This window comes from Ictalurus furcatus, chromosome 20 (genome assembly GCF_023375685.1).
Source record: "Ictalurus furcatus strain D&B chromosome 20, Billie_1.0, whole genome shotgun sequence".
Taxonomy (NCBI): domain Eukaryota; kingdom Metazoa; phylum Chordata; class Actinopteri; order Siluriformes; family Ictaluridae; genus Ictalurus; species Ictalurus furcatus.
In genome coordinates this window covers 16509005-16529924 of record NC_071274.1, presented here as the reverse complement: position 1 = coordinate 16529924, position 20920 = coordinate 16509005, and the positions used below count along the sequence as shown (strand labels likewise).

The window sequence follows — 20920 nt, the reverse complement described above, 5'->3', positions numbered from 1 at the left end:
TTCCAGCTCAAGATCATCTGGTACACCTAATGAAGCCCTTGATTGGTTGCATCAGGTGTGCTTGAGACAACACCTGTCCTGTTTTGCATATTTGTGCTGTTGTGAGGGATTCAATTCGGGGGGTTGAATAATTTTGAAACTGGAGAAGTCAGTATAAATTGCATTTTCAGTTGAATTTGGGGAAACCACTTGAAGCATTCGTTGTGTTAAACTATTTCAATTGCTTTTGTTTGATTGGTTCATTGCAAACAGCTGAAAGTCATTTTGACAATAAACCTGATTTGCAATGGGGGTTGAATAATTTTGATTGCAACTGTATTTGGTGGAATGAACAGACTTTTGACTGTAAGTGCAATAAGTGTTGCCAGCTTTCCTTCACAAATATGGTAAGGATATTGGTCAAAAACAACATGAAAACTTAAAATAAGTTAAAATTTCCTTTGAATAATTTCAAACCCCTCAATCCCCACCCTGCCCCAAACCCAGACTGCACCTAAGCCCTCTGAAAACCTAGTGAAAACCCTAGATAAGCAGTATGGAAAATGGAAGAATATAACTTGCTTTGCAGCTGTTCCACAACATTAAATTCAAAAACAACAGATATATCGTATCAAATATGCAAATTGCTGTTGGATAATTAATATAAAACACGTTGGTACATGTTTTGTTATAGGTAAATAAATAATCAACTTATGGGCAGTAAAGCAATAACACCACCCCATTGTGGATTATTTTCCTATAATAGCATGCCCTGTTGGATTTTATTTCTTTTATATATATTATATATATATATATATATATATACACACACACACACACACACACACACATATATACACACAGCTTTTTTTTTTAAGTATTATTTAAACCTTTAAGTAAGGATTGTGTTCAGGTTTTACTCTTGGTGATTACAGCTTACTACATCAGTGAATAATGCAAACAGTCGAAAGGTTTGCGCATCCTTCTTGTAGAGAAAACGGTTACGAGAGCCAAGCAAAGTGAAAACCACCTTCCTGAGTTTTAAATCTTGGGTACTCTCTGTGGCTTTGGCTTGGCCATCGCATCTGCACTCGGCAGTACTACAGGTGGCAGTATGAAAACAACAAGAAAAGCTTCGAACCAAAACAACTAACAGCTACCATGTGTTTTTAATAAAGCAGACAGCTGGGTCATAAATACAGAACTGAGCTCAAATGATCATCGTCTTGCTCACTGAGCTGTACGATGTTCAGTTTTTCATATAACAGAGGTGCTGCTTTATTTACAGTTTGAAGCTACAACCTGAAACGACATTGTACGTAAAAGGCTCAATGAATCGAGCATCGGGAAGTTCCTGCATTTGAAAGATGCAGGAAATTTTTCATAAAAAGAGAACAAAAACAATAAAACGTTAAGTGGTTGAGTTTCATGGTACTCCTGTCTTGAGCTTCAAATAGATTCATTCAGCTTTGTAGCCAGATGTGCCGTCACTCATTTTTGACTAATTCGGTTTCGAAATATTAGAAAACGAATCCAATGATTCAGCAAGTACCTTTATGACTCACTCTCTTTCCAGCATAGTCCACACCACAGCCACGGACAATTCACCACATCAGCTGGTTACAATACAACCACGTTCCTACGCAGACGGCTCTTTCAGGTGGGACTTGACTTGTTTCTGGGATTTTCCCCTGGAAATTGTGCGTTCCAAAGAACAGACAAAACGTGGCATTGTTTCTAGGCATACTTTCTAACTTGGAGCAGAAAGTCCACACTTCCCCTGAAGGTCACTGGCGATAACCTCTTAATGGAAAGTAAAACTCAAACGACTCAAAACTTCACCTAATCACCAGCAATATTTGAATATAATGCAAAGCTTCAGGACAAATGGACACTCAAAGGTCTTGGATCTTACATATTCAACTCGTGAGTCTGTCATGAGTTTGTAGGAAGCTTGCATGTAATAAAATGCCTTTCTTTAGAAAAACAAGCAGACTAAAAGGATCTCACCACCACTAATAGTGCGGAGAACGAGATGCATGTACGTAATAGCCTCGGAACATTGATATGTTCATCACAGGGGTCAGTGATTTTTAACCTGCAATTAAAGAGCAATGCAAAACGAAACAAAAAATGAATGAATCTACATGAACATATTTATTTAAAAAAAGACATTTATAGATTTTACACTCAGCCCCAATTCTAATCAAAATGCACACATTTTCCTCCAAATAACCTGGGGTTGAAAAACCAAAGCACCTTCACTTACACACACATAAAAAAAAAAACACGTTCTCATGTTTTGGAAAAAAAAGAGCAAGGCAAAAATAAAAATGGCATCCAGCTCGAATGTGAAGCAGAGCGAGGGGTCTCTCACGGGAACGGCTCTGAACACAAAGGGCAATGTCTAATGGGTAAGAGTGTGAGTCAGTGTGCTCTTACGCATGCCTGTTTCTGTCTCTCTCCGACAGTCAGCAGCCCCTGCTCACATGATGAGCAGCGTGGAAATGCTTATCTTCATCGCCCAATGGCGCAGACTGCAGACTGTAAACCTACATCACTGTTATAAATCGTGTAAAGCTGCACATTGTACAGGTAATCACTAATAATACTCTATATAAATTTAACTAGCATGTTATTAACGTTCTGTAACAGATTTCGCAACATGAGAGTAGTACCGTGTGTGTACTGGGTTCATTTTATTAATCAGTTAACACGTTTACCCTATATTTTCCCACCGTCCATTACTGTGCTACCAACCAGGGAGAATGAAGGCTAATACGAGGCTTCCTCCGAGACAGCCAGCTGCATGCTTCATGTTTTTTTCCGATCTGCTGCCCATTCTGCGTCACAGGGAGGCGTAACACCCTCAGAGGAAAACGCGATCCGCCCTCTTCCTCATACATGAGCTCACAGATGTCCAAGATTTGCTAGTGTCACTGTGACTGACAGGAGAGAGAGAGAGAGAGAAAGAGAGAGAGAGAGAGGGAGAGAGAGAGAATGCCATCCCTCCTAGCCAAAGAACACGAACGCTTTGCTCCCGTGACTCCACGCTATGGATGTCTGTGGCATCGCCTGGCTTTTCTGTTGTGCCACTCGGGAGCCCAATTAATCAGCTAACAGTCTTTAAGTCTTCTAGCTATACTGCACTCTGAAATCACCATCAGGAAACAGATTATATTATTAAATGTCATGCAAATATTTTCAAGATCATGAGAGTCCCTCATGGAAGTGGAAGATGATTTCCGTGCATGGAACAAAAACTCAATAATATTTCAAATCCTCATCAAAGTCTGGGTTAGAATAAACCAGTGAGAGATTATGAAAGTGCCAAGATTAAATGCAAACTACCGATGCACTTTAAATTAGCTTGAGATATTCTCAGTCTTCATTTCCATTTGTGAATTTACTTTAATTTAGTGTCCGTCACTTTATAGAAATTAACCTCGGTTGAGTCTTGTGACTATTGGTTTTAAGAGACAGTCCAATACGCATAGCACAAGGGTTCTTATCTCCAGTCCTCAGAACCCCCTGTACTGCATAGCCTGGGTTCTCTCTGCCCTCGACACGCCTGGGTTCTCTGAACCCTCGACACGCCTGGGTTCTCTCGACCCTCGACACGCCTGGGTTCTCTCGACCCTCGACACGCCTGGGTTCTCTCGACCCTCGACACGCCTGGGTTTTCTCGACACGCCTGGGTTCTCTTGACCCTCGACATGCCTGGGTTCTCTCTACCCTCGACGCCTGTCCCACCTCATTAAGGGCTTAATAATTAACTGACCAGTTGAACTGGGTGTGTCGGCAGTAGGGAAACTTTAAACTGTGCAGGACAGAAAGTCCCCTGGTCTGGAGTAAAAACCACTGTAGTAAAAGATAAGCAAAGATTTTACACTTAAAATGTGTAAAATCACTCTTTAAAGAAGCGTACACCTGTGTATCATGAAGACGACAATATGTAATGTGATTTCTCAGATATACGTTATGTTCCTTCACTAGGGTGTGAAAACAGTTTAATATTATTCATCGGGATTATTTCACTCAATAGTAAAAAAAAAAAAAATGCGATTATTGATTACATTTATTACACCGATTTGGGGAATCCTAAACTCAATAAACCTTCATCAGAGTAAGACTGCTCCTTGATCACATAAATACACATCTGTAAAGCTACTTAAAACACTCCAAATATATAAATAACCCCACCATACTGTACGCCTGGTCTACCGTGCCTTGCTGATCTTTAGTTCTGGATGCGCACCACCATCGCAGAGGATTATGTTTGATTAATTATGGAAGCCAAAAAAACCTGATCATGATTCAAATATGATTAATTGTGCAGGCCTAGACAAGGTACAAAGAACAATTCAAAAAAATTTATTTTAAAAACCTTCATGCGACTAAATCTGTTTCATGGCAGAGCTAGAACAAGAAACTCAGATATGTGTTAATGCAAACTGTGTGTGAGGTTAAACTGCGACAGATAATGCTGCAGGATAAAAAAATAAATAAAATCTACTCCCAATAATGTGAGGCAATTTAAGGAATAAATTTCCTCTGTCGTGCGAACCATAATCGAGCAAAACCCTGATTATCCACATAAACAAACCATGAACGATGAGCAAGTTTCAAGCAATCCAGCACTAGAAAATCTGACAAACAACCTACAGCTCCATCTCGAATACATCCTGCTGAAAGTGGACCAATTCTCATACGAGACCTCGTACATGTGGCTAAACGTCTGAAAAAGGGGGTCAGTGGAAAACCGAGCGACCACAAGCTTCTGTTGGCCAGAGGCCCGGTGGAAAACTGGGAGCTTCGGATAATCCCTAATATGTCATTTTGCGAGTGTGTGAACGCAGGACTGCTGGAGCGGGTGCAGAGATCTGATTTATGGTCCAGAATACAGCCCAAGAGAAATATTTTGTCCAAAACACACAAAGAGTCAAAGCTAAAATATTAACATGGCCATGATATTAGGTCACTTAGTTTTATTGATTGAGAAGACACACATACCTCTGCAAAAAACAACAACAACAACAACATTTACAGTGCTCCAGGAGTTATGTACCAGGCCAGGATCTTCTTACTTTATGTAATTACACCATCACCCATTTGCAGTATTTTTAATTGTAGATAACGGTATGGACATATATTATGGTGCTGTATGTTATTGTGCTGAAGTGCTCGTCAAATCCCTGTCATGTACACTAGTAAATAATGATAATCAGATAAATAAACCAGAAAGAAAGCCAAAATACTCTACATGGAATCAAACAAAGACACTACTTGGCAGTTAGAGAATTATAATCATGTGACTGTGATTGTTTATATCTATCTATCTATCTATCTATCCAATGCCCTCCACTAATATTGGCACCCTTGGTAAATATGAGAAAAGAAAGTTGTGACAATTTGTCTTTATTGTTTAACCTTTTGATATTTTGTTTAAGAAAAAAACATACAAAAATGGAACTAGGAACAGGAAGTTGTTCAACCATTTTCACAGGGGTATAAATATGAGGTAACACATAGGCACATTTGGGGCTGTTTTTCTGCCAGAGGACCTGGACATTTTGTTAGGATACATGGCATCATGGATTCTATCAAATATCAACAGATATTAAATGAAAACCTGACTGCCTCTGCCTGAAAGCTTAAAATGGGCCGTGGTTGGATCTTCCAGCAGGACAATGATCCAAACATACATCAAAATCAACACAAAAATGGTTTACTGACCACAAAATCAAGGTCCTGCCATGTCCATCCCAGTCCCCTGACCTGAAACCCATAGAAAACCTGTGGGGTGAACTGAAGAGGAGAGTCCACCAGCATGGAACTTGAAATTTGAAGGATCTGGAGAGATTCTGTATGGAGGAACGCTCTCAGATCCCTTGCCATATATTCTCCAACCTCATCAGGTATTATAGGAGAAGACTCAGAGCTGTTATCTTGCCAAAGGGAAGTAGCACAAAATACTGACTAAAGGGGTGCCAATAATTGTTGCACACCTATACTAAAATATATATCTTTTTTTTAAATAAACCTATGTTTTGTTTGCAATTATTTAATATCCATGAGAGCAGAGTACTTTTGTGAATTTATTTTAACAAAATATCAAAAGGTTAAACAATTAAGACAATTTTTCACAGCCTTCTTTTGTCATATTTACCAAGGGTGTCAATATTAGTGGAGGACACTGTATATGTGTGTGTATATAAGTGACTCATAATATCACACACACAAAACTGTTTATTCACTAAACATATATGATATACAGGAATTTACCAATTACAGTGGCATATAGATAGATAATAAAAATCCATTTAGCTATCTATCTATTTATTTATCTATCTAGATATATCATGTGCAGGGCTCTGTTATATTAATACACACACACACACATATACATACATACATATATATATATATATATATATATATATATATATATATATATATATATACACACACACACACACACACACACATTCTATATGTTATTATACCTACTCGCCAGGACAAACTGCCAGTAAAACAATAGTGTGTTAAATTTAACACAAAAAAATTCAGTGAAAAATTCAGTGATAATTTATTTGAATAAAATTAACACTAAAAGGGAGGAAAATAATACAGCACAATATTTCAAATCACGTGACGTGATCCCAATTTTTCACTGAAATAATAAAATCTATTTTCTTTAAATAGAGGTCACGATATCTCAGAAAAACATATCGTGACAGAATTGATCACATTAGACAGCCCTGACTGTAGGCTAGTTTGATTTTTGTGAACAAAAAAAATATTCAGGCATGAAGTATACTCCTGGATATTGGGATTTATAAAAGCTGTACACATGTCTATGATTTTTAAATTAGTAATTGTAAAAAAAATTATGATTAAGGAGGAGATGCTACCTGATTTACAATAACGCAGCAGCTCCTGGTTACAATATCTGACCTAACATTAGAGCTGGTGTGTGTGTTTGTGTGTGTGTGTGTGTCTGTCGTAGTGTAAAGACCGATCCGTGTCTATTCAATAGCAGTGCTAGTAAACAACGTAGTAGAAAGAGAGTTTGTTTTGTTAACCAAAGAGGGAAAACACACGGATAAGGAAATCAGGATCGTGGGAACTGAGAGAGAGAGAAAGAAAGACGCCTTCTCGATGGCAAACCACGTCCTTTAGACAAAAGGCTTCTTGCAAGAAGGACGCTCACGAAATCCAGCTTTGTGGTAACTAACACACAGAGAGAGAGAGAGAGAGAGAGAGAGAGAGAGAGAGAGAGAGATAGAGAGAGAGAGAAACACACAGAGAGAGAGAGAGAGAGAGAGAGAGAGAGAGAGAAACACATACAGACAGAGAGAGAGAGAGAGAGAGAAACACACCCCCCGAAACACAGCGCCTGGGTTTATCAATGCCGTCGCGTGGCGCAGATACAACTACTATAGCTATAATGCAATCACATAGATGTTATACACACTCACACGCACACACACACACACATACACACACTTACACACACACAGGGGAAATCACCTGAGGGTACAATATATTTAAGACCAGATCGCCGGATGTAACGTTTATAGCCAAGTGTCAAACAATCGCGTTGATATTTCAGTTCTCCAGGCGAGAGAAAAACAATAGAGGCGGTGTTCTCGGCACTGCAGCTGATGTACTGCACGTTTAACAGACATGTAACGGGGAAATGTTTCGATTCAAAGCAGAGGACTGAAAGATGGTAGTGTTGCAGACTGCGCCACCCTTCCAGCCGCAGACAAAAGCGCACAGCAGCGCTATAGCGACGGCGCTTCACTTTACCTCCCTCTCCCTCCTTCTCTCTCCCTCCTTCTCTATCTCTCTCTCCGCTAGCTGTGCTAACATCAGCGCTCCTCATTCCCTCCCAGTCCCGCCAGAGCGACGCTGCTCGTCACGGCCCCTTCCCGTCGTCGACACGCCGCAGCTCGAGCAGAAAGATAATATGTCCGTGTGCTGCACCGCCATAAAGACAGCGTTCCGTGTCCCGCGGTGTGTTTAAACGCGAACGCCTGGTTGTGTATAATGTCCAAGCAGCGGTATTTCCCCGCACCGTCCAGCACACATGTCAAAGCTAACGTTACACAAACACCCTGTGCTGAAGTTAGCACGCTAGCCACGTTAGCTGCGCGCACGGTTAGCTAGCAAAGTGCTGGTTTATGATCAAAGGAAGACTTTCCTGCTTACCGTAAGCAATTGCCTTTCTAGTTCCACTTCAGGTCAGCGCGAGGAAACCAAGCAGACGTTTGTTCGTGGTTTTTTTTCCTCACAAGAAGACGTTCGTTCGTTGAATAAAATGTTCAAAAATGGTCATGAGCCTACGACTGTGTGACGTTTCTCTCCAGCTTACGGCTCGGTTTGAAAACATCGCTGGTAGTCGCTAAGAAAAGCCGAGCAAAAACACGCGAACCTCGCGCTCATTGGCACGAGCTGGGCCACGTGATCGCGCGAGCTCCGCGCAGAGCTTAAAAAGGTTTGCGTCCGCTCAGCTGGGGCAGGACATGCCTCTGCCTCATACTAATATCTTTGCCTCCATTTTGAACTTCCCGTACTAAAGTCACGCTAATTCTGCAGGTGTGTATTTGCTTTAATTGGTCAGACTTACAGCGGTGTAAGCTCGCCATGTTGTTGTTGTTGTTTTTCCCCCCTTATTGAAATACCGCGCACAGAGACGTGAACACGTTTAGGAAAGAGGGCGAGGTGACGCTCGGGCGCTTGACGTCATCTTTTCCGCTCTGCACGAGCTGCAGCTACGGGGAACGTTCTCGAAACGTCCGAGGGTCGCGAGGTGAGCTTTTACTGGAGAGTGGAGTAAATATACATTTCTCTTTTAATTCAAATATGTGTGGCGAACAGCAGATTTTATTCATTTGTTAACATGTACGTTCGTTGTATAATCCGAGGATTACAAACTGCGTCGTGTGTGTGTGTGTGGCGCAGTGGTATTTGCATTATGGAGAACTGTTTCGCGCATGCGCACTAGCGGCCATTATGTTGCAGAACAGGCTCAAATCGCGAGGGAGAAATGTGCGCGTGGGGGAAGGGCGCTGGCTAGACACACAGTAGCACGGCTGAATAAATGCGATAGCTGACGGATATAACGGCTTTATTACACGGTAATGCGAGCTGTGGTTTATGGTGTGAAGGCGTGTAGTGGATAGGATAGGTGGCCTTTACATTTTAAACTTTGCATGAACACTTCACACACCTGTGTGTGTGTGTGTGTGTGTGTGTGTGTGTGTTGTGCGTCACCGCGCAAGCGATTAGCGTCTGAGACACCAGTTCAGAATAAGTGACATTTTCTTAACGTGTGTGAGACGCTAAATATCTCTGCTGATGTGAAAGCCCCGTGTGTAAAAATAAAACCACGCTTACACAAGTTTTCCAACAGAGCTGTCAACTTTAAAGCGGCTTCACTGTCAGATTCAGAGAAGATTCAGTTGCCTTAGTCTCTCCTGTTTGATTTGATCTGGACTGCTGCCATAAATGTTGTGTACACACTGAAATTCACATGTACTCATTTCAAGTTAAGCATAATCATGGAAATGAAGCACATATATATAGCGCATATATATATATAATATATATATATATATATATATATATATATATATACAGTGCCCTGCACTAATATTGGCACCCTTGGTAAATATGAGCAAAGAACACTGTGAAAAAGTATTTAATGTTTTGATCTTTGTTAAAAGAAAAATCACAAAAATATTCTGCTCTCGTGGATATCAAACAATTGCAAACACAACACGGGTACATAAAAAAATCTTTGTTAAATATAGGTGTGTGTGATAATTCTTGGTAGCCTTTTAGTCAGTATTTTGTGCTACCTCCCTTTGGCAAGATAACAGCTCTGAGTCTTCTCCTATAATACCTGATGAGGTTGGAGAATATATGGCAAGGGATCTGAGACCGTTCCTCCATACAGAATCTCTCCAGATCCTTCATATTTCAAGTTCCATGCTGGTGGACTCTCCTCTTCAGTTCACCCCACAGGTTTTCTATGGGTTTCTAGTCAGGGGACTGGGATGGACATGGCAGGACCTTGATTTTGTGGTCAGTAAACCATTTTTGTGATGTACGTTTTGGATCATGGTCCTGCTGGAAGATCTAACCACAGATCTTACCATTCGAAGCTTTCAGGCAGAAGCAGTCATGTTTTCATTTAATATTTGTTGATATTTGATAGAGTCCATGATGCAATGTATGATGAGATGTCCAGATCCTCTGGCAGAAAAACAGCCCCAAAACATTAAAGAGCCATACTTAACCATGGGCATGAGGTACTTTTCCATATGGCTACCTCTCTGTGTGCACCAAAACCACCTCTGGTGTTTATTGCCAAAAAGCTTTATTTTGGTTTCATCTGACAATAAAACCCGATCACACGTGAAGTTCCAGTAGTGTCTGGCAAACTGAAGATGCTTGAGTTTGTTTAATGGATGAGAGTAGAGGGTTTTTAAAAACCCTTCCAAACATCTTGTGGTGATGTAGGTGACTTCCGATTGTAGTTTTGGAGACTTTCTGACCCCAAGATACAACTAACTTCTCTAGATCTCCAGCTGTGATCCTTGGAGATTTTTTGGCCACTCAAACTGTCCTCTTCACAATGCGTTGAGACATTATAGACACGTGTCCAATTCCAGGTTGATTCATAACATTTCCAGTTAACTGGAACTTCTTAATTATTGCCCTGATGGTGGAAATGGGCATTTTCAATGCTTGTGCTATTTTCTTATAGCCACTTCCCATTTTGTGAAGCTCAACAACCTTTTGCCACACATCACAGCTAAACTACACAGCTGTTCTTATGAATGACTAAGGGAATTTGGCCTGTTCGTTACCTCATATTTATACACCTGTGAATCAGGAAGTCATGGTTGAACAATTTACTGTTCCTAATCACCCAGGTTTGCTAAAAAAAATAAAAAAAAATTAAATATCAATGGGAATATACTTCACATATTTCTCATATGAATTCATATGGGTGGTAATAATTGTTGCACACATATTTAACAAAGATTTTTTTGGCTAAACCTGTGTTGTGTTTGCAATTGTCTGATATCCATGTGAGCAGAGTATTTTTGTGATTTTTTTTTTTAAACAAAACATCAGAAGGTTCAAAGAATTTTTCATGGCCTTCTTTGCTCATATTTAGAAAGGGTGCCAGTATTTGTGCACGATGTATATATTTTTTAATGGATATCATGTCAAAGTTTATATATATATATATATATATATATATATATATATATATATATATATATATATACACACACACATACACTCAAGACAGTAAGGTTGTAATAATTATGCTGTCTTTAGGTGTTCCCTTTTTCTCTGGACTAACACAGGCTCCATAATGAGTATATTTATAATACAGTTTAAAGTAGTAATGTAACAGAAACCAAACAGTGAAAGTACGGAAAGTTGAGAGAAAAAAAATCAGTCTGGGAATAGTCCACGGTTTCAAATTCCAGGACTGCCCTTGACTTATCCAGAACCAAAACCAATAAAATCCTGGACGTATGAAAAAGTACTCCAGTACTGAATATCCTCAGCAAAATGATCTGAACTTAATATAGCCTGGTTTAACCTCAAATACACCATGATAGTTTGTTTAACATCACAAAGATTTTAAACAATTACTAATATTTCTAATAATAATATTTCCTATGACTTTTAAATATGTCTGTTCATTTTATTCTTTTAGTCAAGGACAATACAGTACTGTGTGTTGCCTGTTTATTTATTTTTTAAATACTGTCCAAGTTTTCTGTTATGAGCAGAAAGGCTAAAAACCATGCTGTAGCTAATATTGATGATATTTATTTGTTACAGAGATAAGAATCTTCTATATAGTCTGGCCAATTAGTAAGCTCAGGAAAACGTTTGCCTACAAATTTCTACAAACATTAGAAACTAGCATGAACACAGTGCTGAATTTCTTCCTAGAAAAAATTTTCACTCATAAAAAAGGCAAAAGTTATTGATATAATGTTTACTTCTGCTTCACAATGTTCTAATAGATAGCCACTGCCCATTTAAAATGACCACAGTGCTACTGTGTACAATGAATAACATTTTTATTTACACTTACAATGATGTTTGATACTTATAAGTACTCAGGTTAAGTTAGTTGATGTGACCCATATTGGAGTTATAAGTCAGGTCTGACTCCAAAGCCAGGTCCAGGAGGAGGTCCAGTCAGAGAGGTCAATCCTCCAGCAGGCTCGCACGAGAAACGGCCATTCCTGCAAACGTTACGAAACATCATCAATAATGCATCAGTGCTCTCGAGTTTAAAGCAACTTCATTCACACGACCCTTTGTGTGGGTGCTATTATCATTTAATTAACAGTAAGTAACGATGTGCAATTTAATAGTGTCAGGCAACCAGATATCAATGAATGCCATATACCTGTGCAATATAGATAATGAATGCACGAGAGATGTTTCCAAATTAGTTTTTAAAAGGTGCTCTGTGGAAGATTATCTTTTAATTTAACGATTGTTATATAACTGTTTGCTATACCGCAGCACAGTTGAATTCTCAATTCTGATCTGCTCAGAAGCTGTTGCCTTTTTTTCTTTTTCTTTTTTTTTTTTAAACAGCACAATTTATTTAGACAGCAGTACTGGTTATAATTCAAATCATAGTTTTAAATTAATGTGCTCTTTCGAATACATTATCAAGTCTATAGTTATTATAAGTCATGCAGTGGGATGTGTACGGAAGACGCTATACATAAGGCTAATAATAATCACGTTATTTAACAAAGAAAAACATCTCATCGTTGTTGTGGTGAAGGTTTCTATAAGGAGACAAATATTTAACACTTATGGAAGGAGTCTCCGATGTCAATGCTTTAAAGGTCAGGATGTTTTCCTACGCAGGACAGAGGACTTTGCGCTTAACATTCTCATTAGAATTGTTTTTATTCTTATTAGTTTCTAAAGAGAGAGAAAAGAAAAGGCTGGTGAGGGAATATTTTTTTTTTTTTTTAGCTGCTACAACGCAAGTGGCAACAGGAACTGACTTGTATCGTGGGCATTCCACAACATTAAATGCAATCTTAAACATTAAAAAGTGAACACATTCATTAATAAATTGCTAATTTTAATCACTGGCAAATTGCTTTTAAGGGGAATAAAACACTGTTTGTGTTGCTGTTCGAACATAATCAATTTTGGAGCAGTAACAATAATCGACTTGGTAACAGAAACTGCTTCATGTTGTCCCGCATCACACAGTTCACCTGTGCTCGTTTAATTATAGCATTACACAAATCAAAAGTAACAATCTTTACAGTTATTACTCAGCAATAACATCTTAATTTTTTTAAAAAGGCCTACATACCTTGGCCCAGGTGGAGGGACTCTCCCGGCCTTCAGTTCATCAATGATGTGCTCAATATCTGACGGCTTCAGATCCTCCTGCAAAGCAAAGAAAAGAACTCATAAGAGCTATACACTCATGTTCCCTCATGCTCTGCATTTCTTAGGAAACCTAAACATGCTGGTGGACTTCACTGTGCTTTAATGAGTCACTGTGTCTTTCCAAAAAATGCCCTTCTGGTTACTTGTAAGGGCCACTTTGCAGGTAATTACCCATTTTGAGCACTTTTTTCTGAAAGTGTGACACTAAATGGAAGTACAGGAGATGACTCGCAGGTCATGTAGTCACTGCAACATTTCTTTTTACCACTAAACCTTATAAAGACTTTAATATTAAAAAAATGCTTTGAACATATAGTGTGTAACATAAGCTGCCGTTGCTCAAACTGATTCTTAACAAAGCCACAACCTGCATAGAGAATTATTGGGGGAAGGATGTGTTTGTTACTCTGACCTTGTTAATACAGAAAAATCCTATATCTCAGTCAAAAACATCTCTTGGGCTACGTAGCCTATAGCAGCGGTTCTTGCAGCCAGGGACACATTTAACTATAAAATAAATTCCCCATCGGCAATGACTTATTTTGTGAGCCTAATCCAAATATTGAGCTTGTTATTGAAATGTGTACAGTAATATTGTGGCTATTTATTGGAGCCATAAAGCTTCTTTATTCCTGAATTTTCCACAGACAGAACACATTAGATTCAAGGCTGACTGGATTTTAGATGAGGTTTGGACTAAACCTGTTCAAATTGTAACAACTCGGTAATAAACATAAAATTTTCGAAAATCAAGGACCCTCTGGTTAAGTTTAAGACTTTTATCCAAACACTTCCATCACCATATGTTGTGCCCTATAACCTAAAGCTCAACAAACAAATCTCTCAAAGCACGTCTCTGATCAAGTATTCCTCAAATTGTGGTTAAAAGTGGTAAATCGGCGAGCCTTTCCTCTCTGACCATGTTATGCATGCCCACGAGACAACTTCCAACAACCAGGACACGGAGTTGATAATTAACCACAGAAGTGGAATCTGTTGACCAAATTTTAGTTGCCGCAAGTGACTGACTTTCCATTCACCCATGTAAGGTCCCATTTAATTGCATCATCACCCAGGCAGGCTATCATCAGCTCTGTTTTACATACCCAGTGGCTGAATGGGATTTACCCTTCTAGTTCACAAGTTGTTTTTTTTTTTTGTTTACTCATTACTTCATGAAAATTAGCTAGTAAAATTACTTTTGATTCAGACCCAAAGTGTACATACAAATTCTGGATAAAGCACAGGCTAGAATTTTCAGAGGTTAAATCTTGTACTAATATAAAAAAAAGGGCATACTTATCCAAATATGTCTGAGTGGTGGTTGCAGTTATTTAAGGGGGGGATGGGGTGCCAACTTGCAAATTAAATTCTGTAGCTATGTTTCCATCTACACTATGCCTATAATGTAAGCAATAAAAGGAAAATGCATTTAAAACCCTTTGCGAGCCTGTGAGCTTTTTTTGTTTGCATTAAATAGACATTTTTCAATAAAAATGCTTTATGTAAAGATGTCACTTCCTGCAGCAGCCTGGTTTTGCAGAAATTTTGTTTTGTTGCTTCAAAAAAGGGTTTGACATGCTTTCATCAAGAATGCCCTGCGTTCTTTCCTTGAAACCTGAGGAAACTGACACCAATAAACACCAAAACACTGGCCTTTTAATGTGTTGTAGTTTAATCATCACTATCAAATAAAGATGCCATTTTCTATAATTAAACAAAGAAAAACAGGTTAAGGTTGGACATATTTTCCCATTAGAAACAGGATTTATTAGAGAGAACAGCTGTTGAGGGAATGAAGGAGGCATTTCAGCATGACAAAGATGCCCTGCTTTTCCTGCTCATGTTTTATTGGTTTGTTGTAGATCAATCATGTGATAAATGACGTTATGTGACAAGATGCATAATTGCAGGGTTTTTCCTGTCAAAACCGTTTTCGCTATAGTTTCCCGTGACCTTTCGCACATCAATAGAGCCTTATCTGCTAAAGTGAAAAAAAAAAATGTTTTCATTTGTCAATAGTTTATATGTAAAACATTACCGATAAATTCCTTTCAAATAGTTAAACACCTTTTACCAAAGTTTGGATGGAAACTGGGCTAAAGATAAAAAAAAAAAGAAGTTTAATTTGTCTGGAATAGCGAGTTGAGGTCACAGGCCTTGAATTCTGTGACTGCGCGTTGTATTTATAGCCTCTCAGTCTAACAAATCAAATCTTAATGGTACTAGTGTTAATATTAATATCAAGTTTTACATATATAATCTCGAGCTGTTAAGGTATTTACCCTGAGCTATTTCTGAACAAGACTGAAATTTGCTGTGTTGTTGACAAAGATCCTCTTTCAGATCGAACCAATGTCCTGCTATATTTATTTTCCATCAAGCCATACATGAAAAATAAGTGTGCATTTAACATTAAAATGTTAAGCTTTTAACATGTAGTCTCCGTGTTACTGACAATTAACACCTTTAGAGGTATAAGGGATTTTTCCCCCCTCCATGCTACTTTTATTATTTAAATGCTATTTAATTTAAATATTTAATACCCACTAGCACTTGTAACAGTAGACTGATTCATCCCATTGACAGGATGGAACGTAATAGCCATATATCAAGAGAATTTTATATTAGAGTTGTCATTTGTTTAAGACCTAATACCTTTTTACCAAACAAACTGCTGTTAAAAAAAAAAAAAAAAAAAAAAAAACCATGACATGAATGGCATTTGCAAAAAAAAAAAATCTGAAAGAACCTATTTTTTGAAAGAACGATCTACACTGTCTTCATTCATTAGATTTTTTACAAATGTGAATCAAAACCACATACACCTAATGAATATTTTTCACCTGATTAAAATTAAAAGCAAAACTGATACTAGGTTTTTGGACTGATACTACTGAAGAAGAATGTCAGGCCATCATCAGTGCTGAACATTTTCTAAAATTTAAAATCAACAATTACTCACTTAAAATAATGATTTACTTCAGATCTATCCTATACAACCTTTTGTATTTCTAAAATCATAATGTTGTTTCATGATGCCCTCATTAGCTATGTTTCCAGTCCGTATTTTTATGCGAATTTTGAGATATCGCATTAATGGAAAAAACAAAGAACAAACAAACGCTGGATGGAAACAACAGATGAGAATAAAATCTTAAAAATAAAAATTAAAAACTTGTGCGTTCAATTAAGGTGGCTAATTTTTTTATTTGCTAAGACATGCGCATAAACTGATGGAAACACATTTACAGAATAAATTCCTTGACGCACATCAATTTTACTTTTTTTTTCCCTTTTACTTTGCCTAAACAAATAATGTGACTAGATAATTGGCTCAGAAAAGTTAAAATGACTGAGCGCGAGATGTGCCAGTTTCCCCAGGAGTGATGATTTTGTTCTCTTGAACATGTGGTATAGAAATGGTGCTGTATTTCCATATGTTTTATGTGATATTCTAATTTTTCGCACAAGTTAAATTCGCAACTTGGATGGAAACATGGTATTAGTATTGACTTGCCCTAGACATTCGTGAGGAATACTCACTGCCATTTTATAAAGATATGTCAGTTGAAGATATATTTCAATATATTTAAGAACGCAGTTTGTGAAATCTTATTTGCTCATCTGTTATTGACTTTAAGTATCTTCTATTTAATACTACGAAATACTGTAGTCAGTTCTGGTCCACTAATTAGATTGGATAAGCGCCGTTCCAAGAGTGCTTATACTATACAACCTCACTGGGATGTTTCGCTCTTCGTAATCACTCCTCTTGTCTGTGTTCACCACATAAAATTTCCAATTCAGGCGATAGTTTGTTGCACTGAAACCATTACTACCGCAGCATTAGTGACATCAGCAGCCGACATGGCAAACTACATTTTTCATGAACATAACTTTTGACTAAAAAGCTTGTCAGAATGAGCAGCAAGCTAGCAAGCTAATGGGCTGTCGGTGAGTCTCTGGGTTGACATGGCAACACGCTACCCATCCGACAAAAATATTAGGCTATATTATATCCAAAATGTACGTTACTCGATATTAACTGCTTGTTTATAAAACTGTTGTATAAAACCAATATCGCACTCACAATCGTGCGGTTATACTGAATATCGGCATGGCCGAATGCCCAAATCATAGCTGTGATGATATGCAGTATAACTGCTCTCTTTTTCATGCAATATTACTTAAATAATTCCCATGGACATCCTTCATGTGTTCCGAACCTGACGACATGTGGTGTCATAATGCAGAACATTAATCTGCATAATGTGTTTCTATATCACAAAGGGGAATAAATGAAGCATGTTTTGAGGAAAGAAGAAAACAAATGTCAGTTCCATTAACTATCAAAAAGAAATGACATTAAAACCCAGCCAGGATTCTGAGGGCTGAACAGGTGTACTTACATAATAGTTGTCATTGATTTGGACCATTGGGGCATTAACACAAGCACCGAGACATTCAACTTCTATTAGCGTGAACAGCCCGTCTGCTGTGGTCTCGCCAACCTTGATGCCTAGGAGAGAGAAAGCAGTGGTATCGAGTTCACAAATAACGAACGGATCAAATTAAACCACTCGGACCGCAGACATGCGGTAATGAAGCCTGCCTTTTATCAATGGTGCGTATCGGTTTACATGTATATGTACTCCGATGACATTTCAGTACTCATATGAAAAATTATTTACTGGGGAAAAAAAAAAGTCATGTTAAACTGAACACAAATTGAATGCGTGTTTAAGGTAAGTGAATTCTTTTCATTCCTAATGTCTGGGCACAAGGTTGGCAAGAAATCTGATCCTAGACTAATACAGTCTAGCTTGCAGTTCTTTCTGAACACACATCCAGGGCAGCAACTGCTTCGCACTGGGAAATCTTACATCATACTTTTGTCCTTCAGAATTAATAGATTTTTGTAAACATGTCTTTATTTCAGTCTCGATGAGATCAAAATGGACATTTTGTGGCTTTTAGTGTGAATATGTTAGCCTTAAGGTTGTCTATAAGCTGGTGTGCTTTAAAACAATGACAAAATTCGCATTTAGAAGACATATGCATTCAAAATGTACAGTCTCTCTCTACCACCAATACGGATCAACAATTTTGATGACATCATTCTGCACTTCAGCTTCTCATCAGATTTTCTGTCAAATCAAATGCTTTCTAGAATCTGAAGTGTCCCGCCCCCAAGATTATAAAAATCACCTTGGCGAAGTTGCCATTGTTGAGTGAGAGAAATCACATCAGCGGGACGTAAATGTGTGTCTGGCTGTTCGAATGCGAGTTTGATTAATTTTTTCAACTGTAAGTTGGTTAAGAAAGAAATGGCTTAAATTCATTCACTTAAAATGTTTTCAATTTAAGTTTTCTCTGTGAAGTGCAGCTTAGTCCAGGCTGTAAGGTAAACTAAACACTATTGGCTATTTAAAAATGGGGAGGAGCCACTCGATATGCCCCGCCCTGACGCCATTTCAGTGGAAATTATGTCAACAACGCATCGAATAACGTTGTGCTTTTCAAGGAATTTCACAGGGACGTTAATGAATAATTTCTGCCTGTTTAACTAAAGAGGTGGACAAAAATGATCATTCTATTAGTCATTAAAAGCTCCAACGAGCTGCTCAGGCCCATGTTGCCCAGAAGCACTGACCAGGTTAAAAAGTACACGCTAACATAATGTAATAAATTACTTAGGACCTGCTAGTTAAGTGCACTGATACAGAAACAAATGAGTAGGTGATTTTAAATCCTCTTCTAATAAAGTTTGTTATGTAGCACGTGGTGTTTGCGCCCTTGACTAAAGTCAGCAAGTCGACGGCCAGTAATCCGGCTATGGGGTTGGGTTTTCTGTCCTCCCATTGTACGTAAAAAATATTTGAATATGATGAGCTTTGTTATGTTCTCCCCACAGGTTTAACTGCTGACTGCATGTTGTGCTAGTAAAAGATTTACTGTATATGACAGCTTTGTCCTGGACTCGGTTTCATCAGTGGATCCACATACCTGCGTGTTCCTGATAAGACCGTCTGTCATCTGTGCACGCTAATTAATCCACCTCATAGAAATCAAGCCTAAATGAAAACAGGTGGTTAAATGAAGCCAAAGCACTCTTGCTATGCTTACCCAGTTTATTCTGGATGGCCTGCAGGATACTGTCCGAATCGCACAGCATGCAGGGTGTAGTGGTGCAGATCTGGATGTGGTACTTCCCCACTGGCTGCCGGTTGAACATGGTGTAGAACGTGGCTACCTCGTACACTCTCATGGGGGAGACCTCTAAGATCTCAGCTACCTGGAAAGTTTGAAAATACCACATTCAGATGACTGATTGAGGGAGTTTCCTAAAAATGTTCTGACAGTCAGCCAGAGCAGAGACGTAGCCAGTTGAGGATTGGTGTTCAGGATGAAATATAAATGTATATGAATATAAACATACACTCACTGACCACTTTATTAGGTACACGTTTACACCTGGTTATTCATGCAATTATCTAATCAGCCAATCACGTGGCAGCAGCACAATGCATAAAATCAGCAGATATACGTAGGTGAACACAGGGAAAAATGTCGCCTGTTCTTCTATCAATCTTCAACTGTTCTCTGTGAGCTTCTGCTGTTGTGGTCCATCCGCCTCAAGGTACAACGTGTGTGTTCTGAAAAGCTTTTCTGCTCACCATGGTTATAAAGAGGGGTTATCTGATTTACTGTAGCATTCCTGTCAAACAGCTCAAACAAGTCTGGCCCAACAAGGAATTTCCACCTGCAAAGCTGCTGCTGTGTTTTTTTGTTGTTTTTTTGCACCATTCTGTGTAAACTCTAGAGACTGTGAAATTCCCAGGAGATCATCAGCTTCTGAAATACTCAAACCAGCTGTCTGTCACCAACAGTCATGCCACAATCACTCAGACCACATGTTTCCTCATTCTCACGTTTGATGTGAACATTAATTGAAGCTCTTTCAAGGCTTTCTGCATTGTGCTGCTTCCACACGATTGGCTGATTTAGATAATTGCATAAATGATAAATGAAATGCTCCTAATAAAGCAGTCGGTGAGTGTAAAAATTATTTATATATATATATATATATATATATATATATATATATATACACATACACACACACACACACACACATATACATATAATGATAATATATATATTATCAGCAGCTGATAGTCTCATTATGTTAGGAAGCATGTTCAGATTTGTCCAGCCCTACAGGATAAATAGAACACTTGTAACATTGAGTGTAATGGACAAACGGTATCAACTGAACTAAGCGTGTTATTGGATCCGAGTCATTCCATCTCAAGTGGTCCAATAATTGTAAAGTTGTTTGCTTGACTGTTGTTAATTTTTCTGATAACCTCCCTGTATTGGCATTGCAAAACCACCAGTTTTTGTTGTTTTTTTAAATTATTTTACTTGGTTTAACTACAACGTCGATTTTTGTGCC

General features: G+C 38.4%; 2 protein-coding genes across 3 annotated transcripts in view; both read right to left on the bottom strand.

Annotated features, from left to right (window-relative positions):
• Positions 1-8956, bottom strand: part of ankrd12 (ankyrin repeat domain 12) — a 44912-nt gene extending 35956 nt beyond the window's left edge. For both annotated transcript variants that reach the window (XM_053651007.1, XM_053651008.1), the window contains exon 1: positions 8197-8956. The gene's annotated coding sequence lies outside the window, so the exon portion shown is untranslated. The remainder of the gene's footprint in view (positions 1-8196) is intronic.
• A 3131-nt stretch (positions 8957-12087) lies between these two features.
• The window catches only part of ndufv2 (NADH:ubiquinone oxidoreductase core subunit V2), a 21383-nt gene continuing 12550 nt past the window's right edge, over positions 12088-20920 (bottom strand). The window contains exons 5-8 of the mRNA XM_053651021.1: positions 19588-19756; positions 17871-17980; positions 13379-13455; positions 12088-12272 (exon numbers count right to left, since the gene is read on the bottom strand). Coding sequence (XP_053506996.1) covers positions 12179-12272; positions 13379-13455; positions 17871-17980; positions 19588-19756 — 450 coding nt within the window. The 3' untranslated portion in view covers positions 12088-12178. The remainder of the gene's footprint in view (positions 12273-13378; positions 13456-17870; positions 17981-19587; positions 19757-20920) is intronic.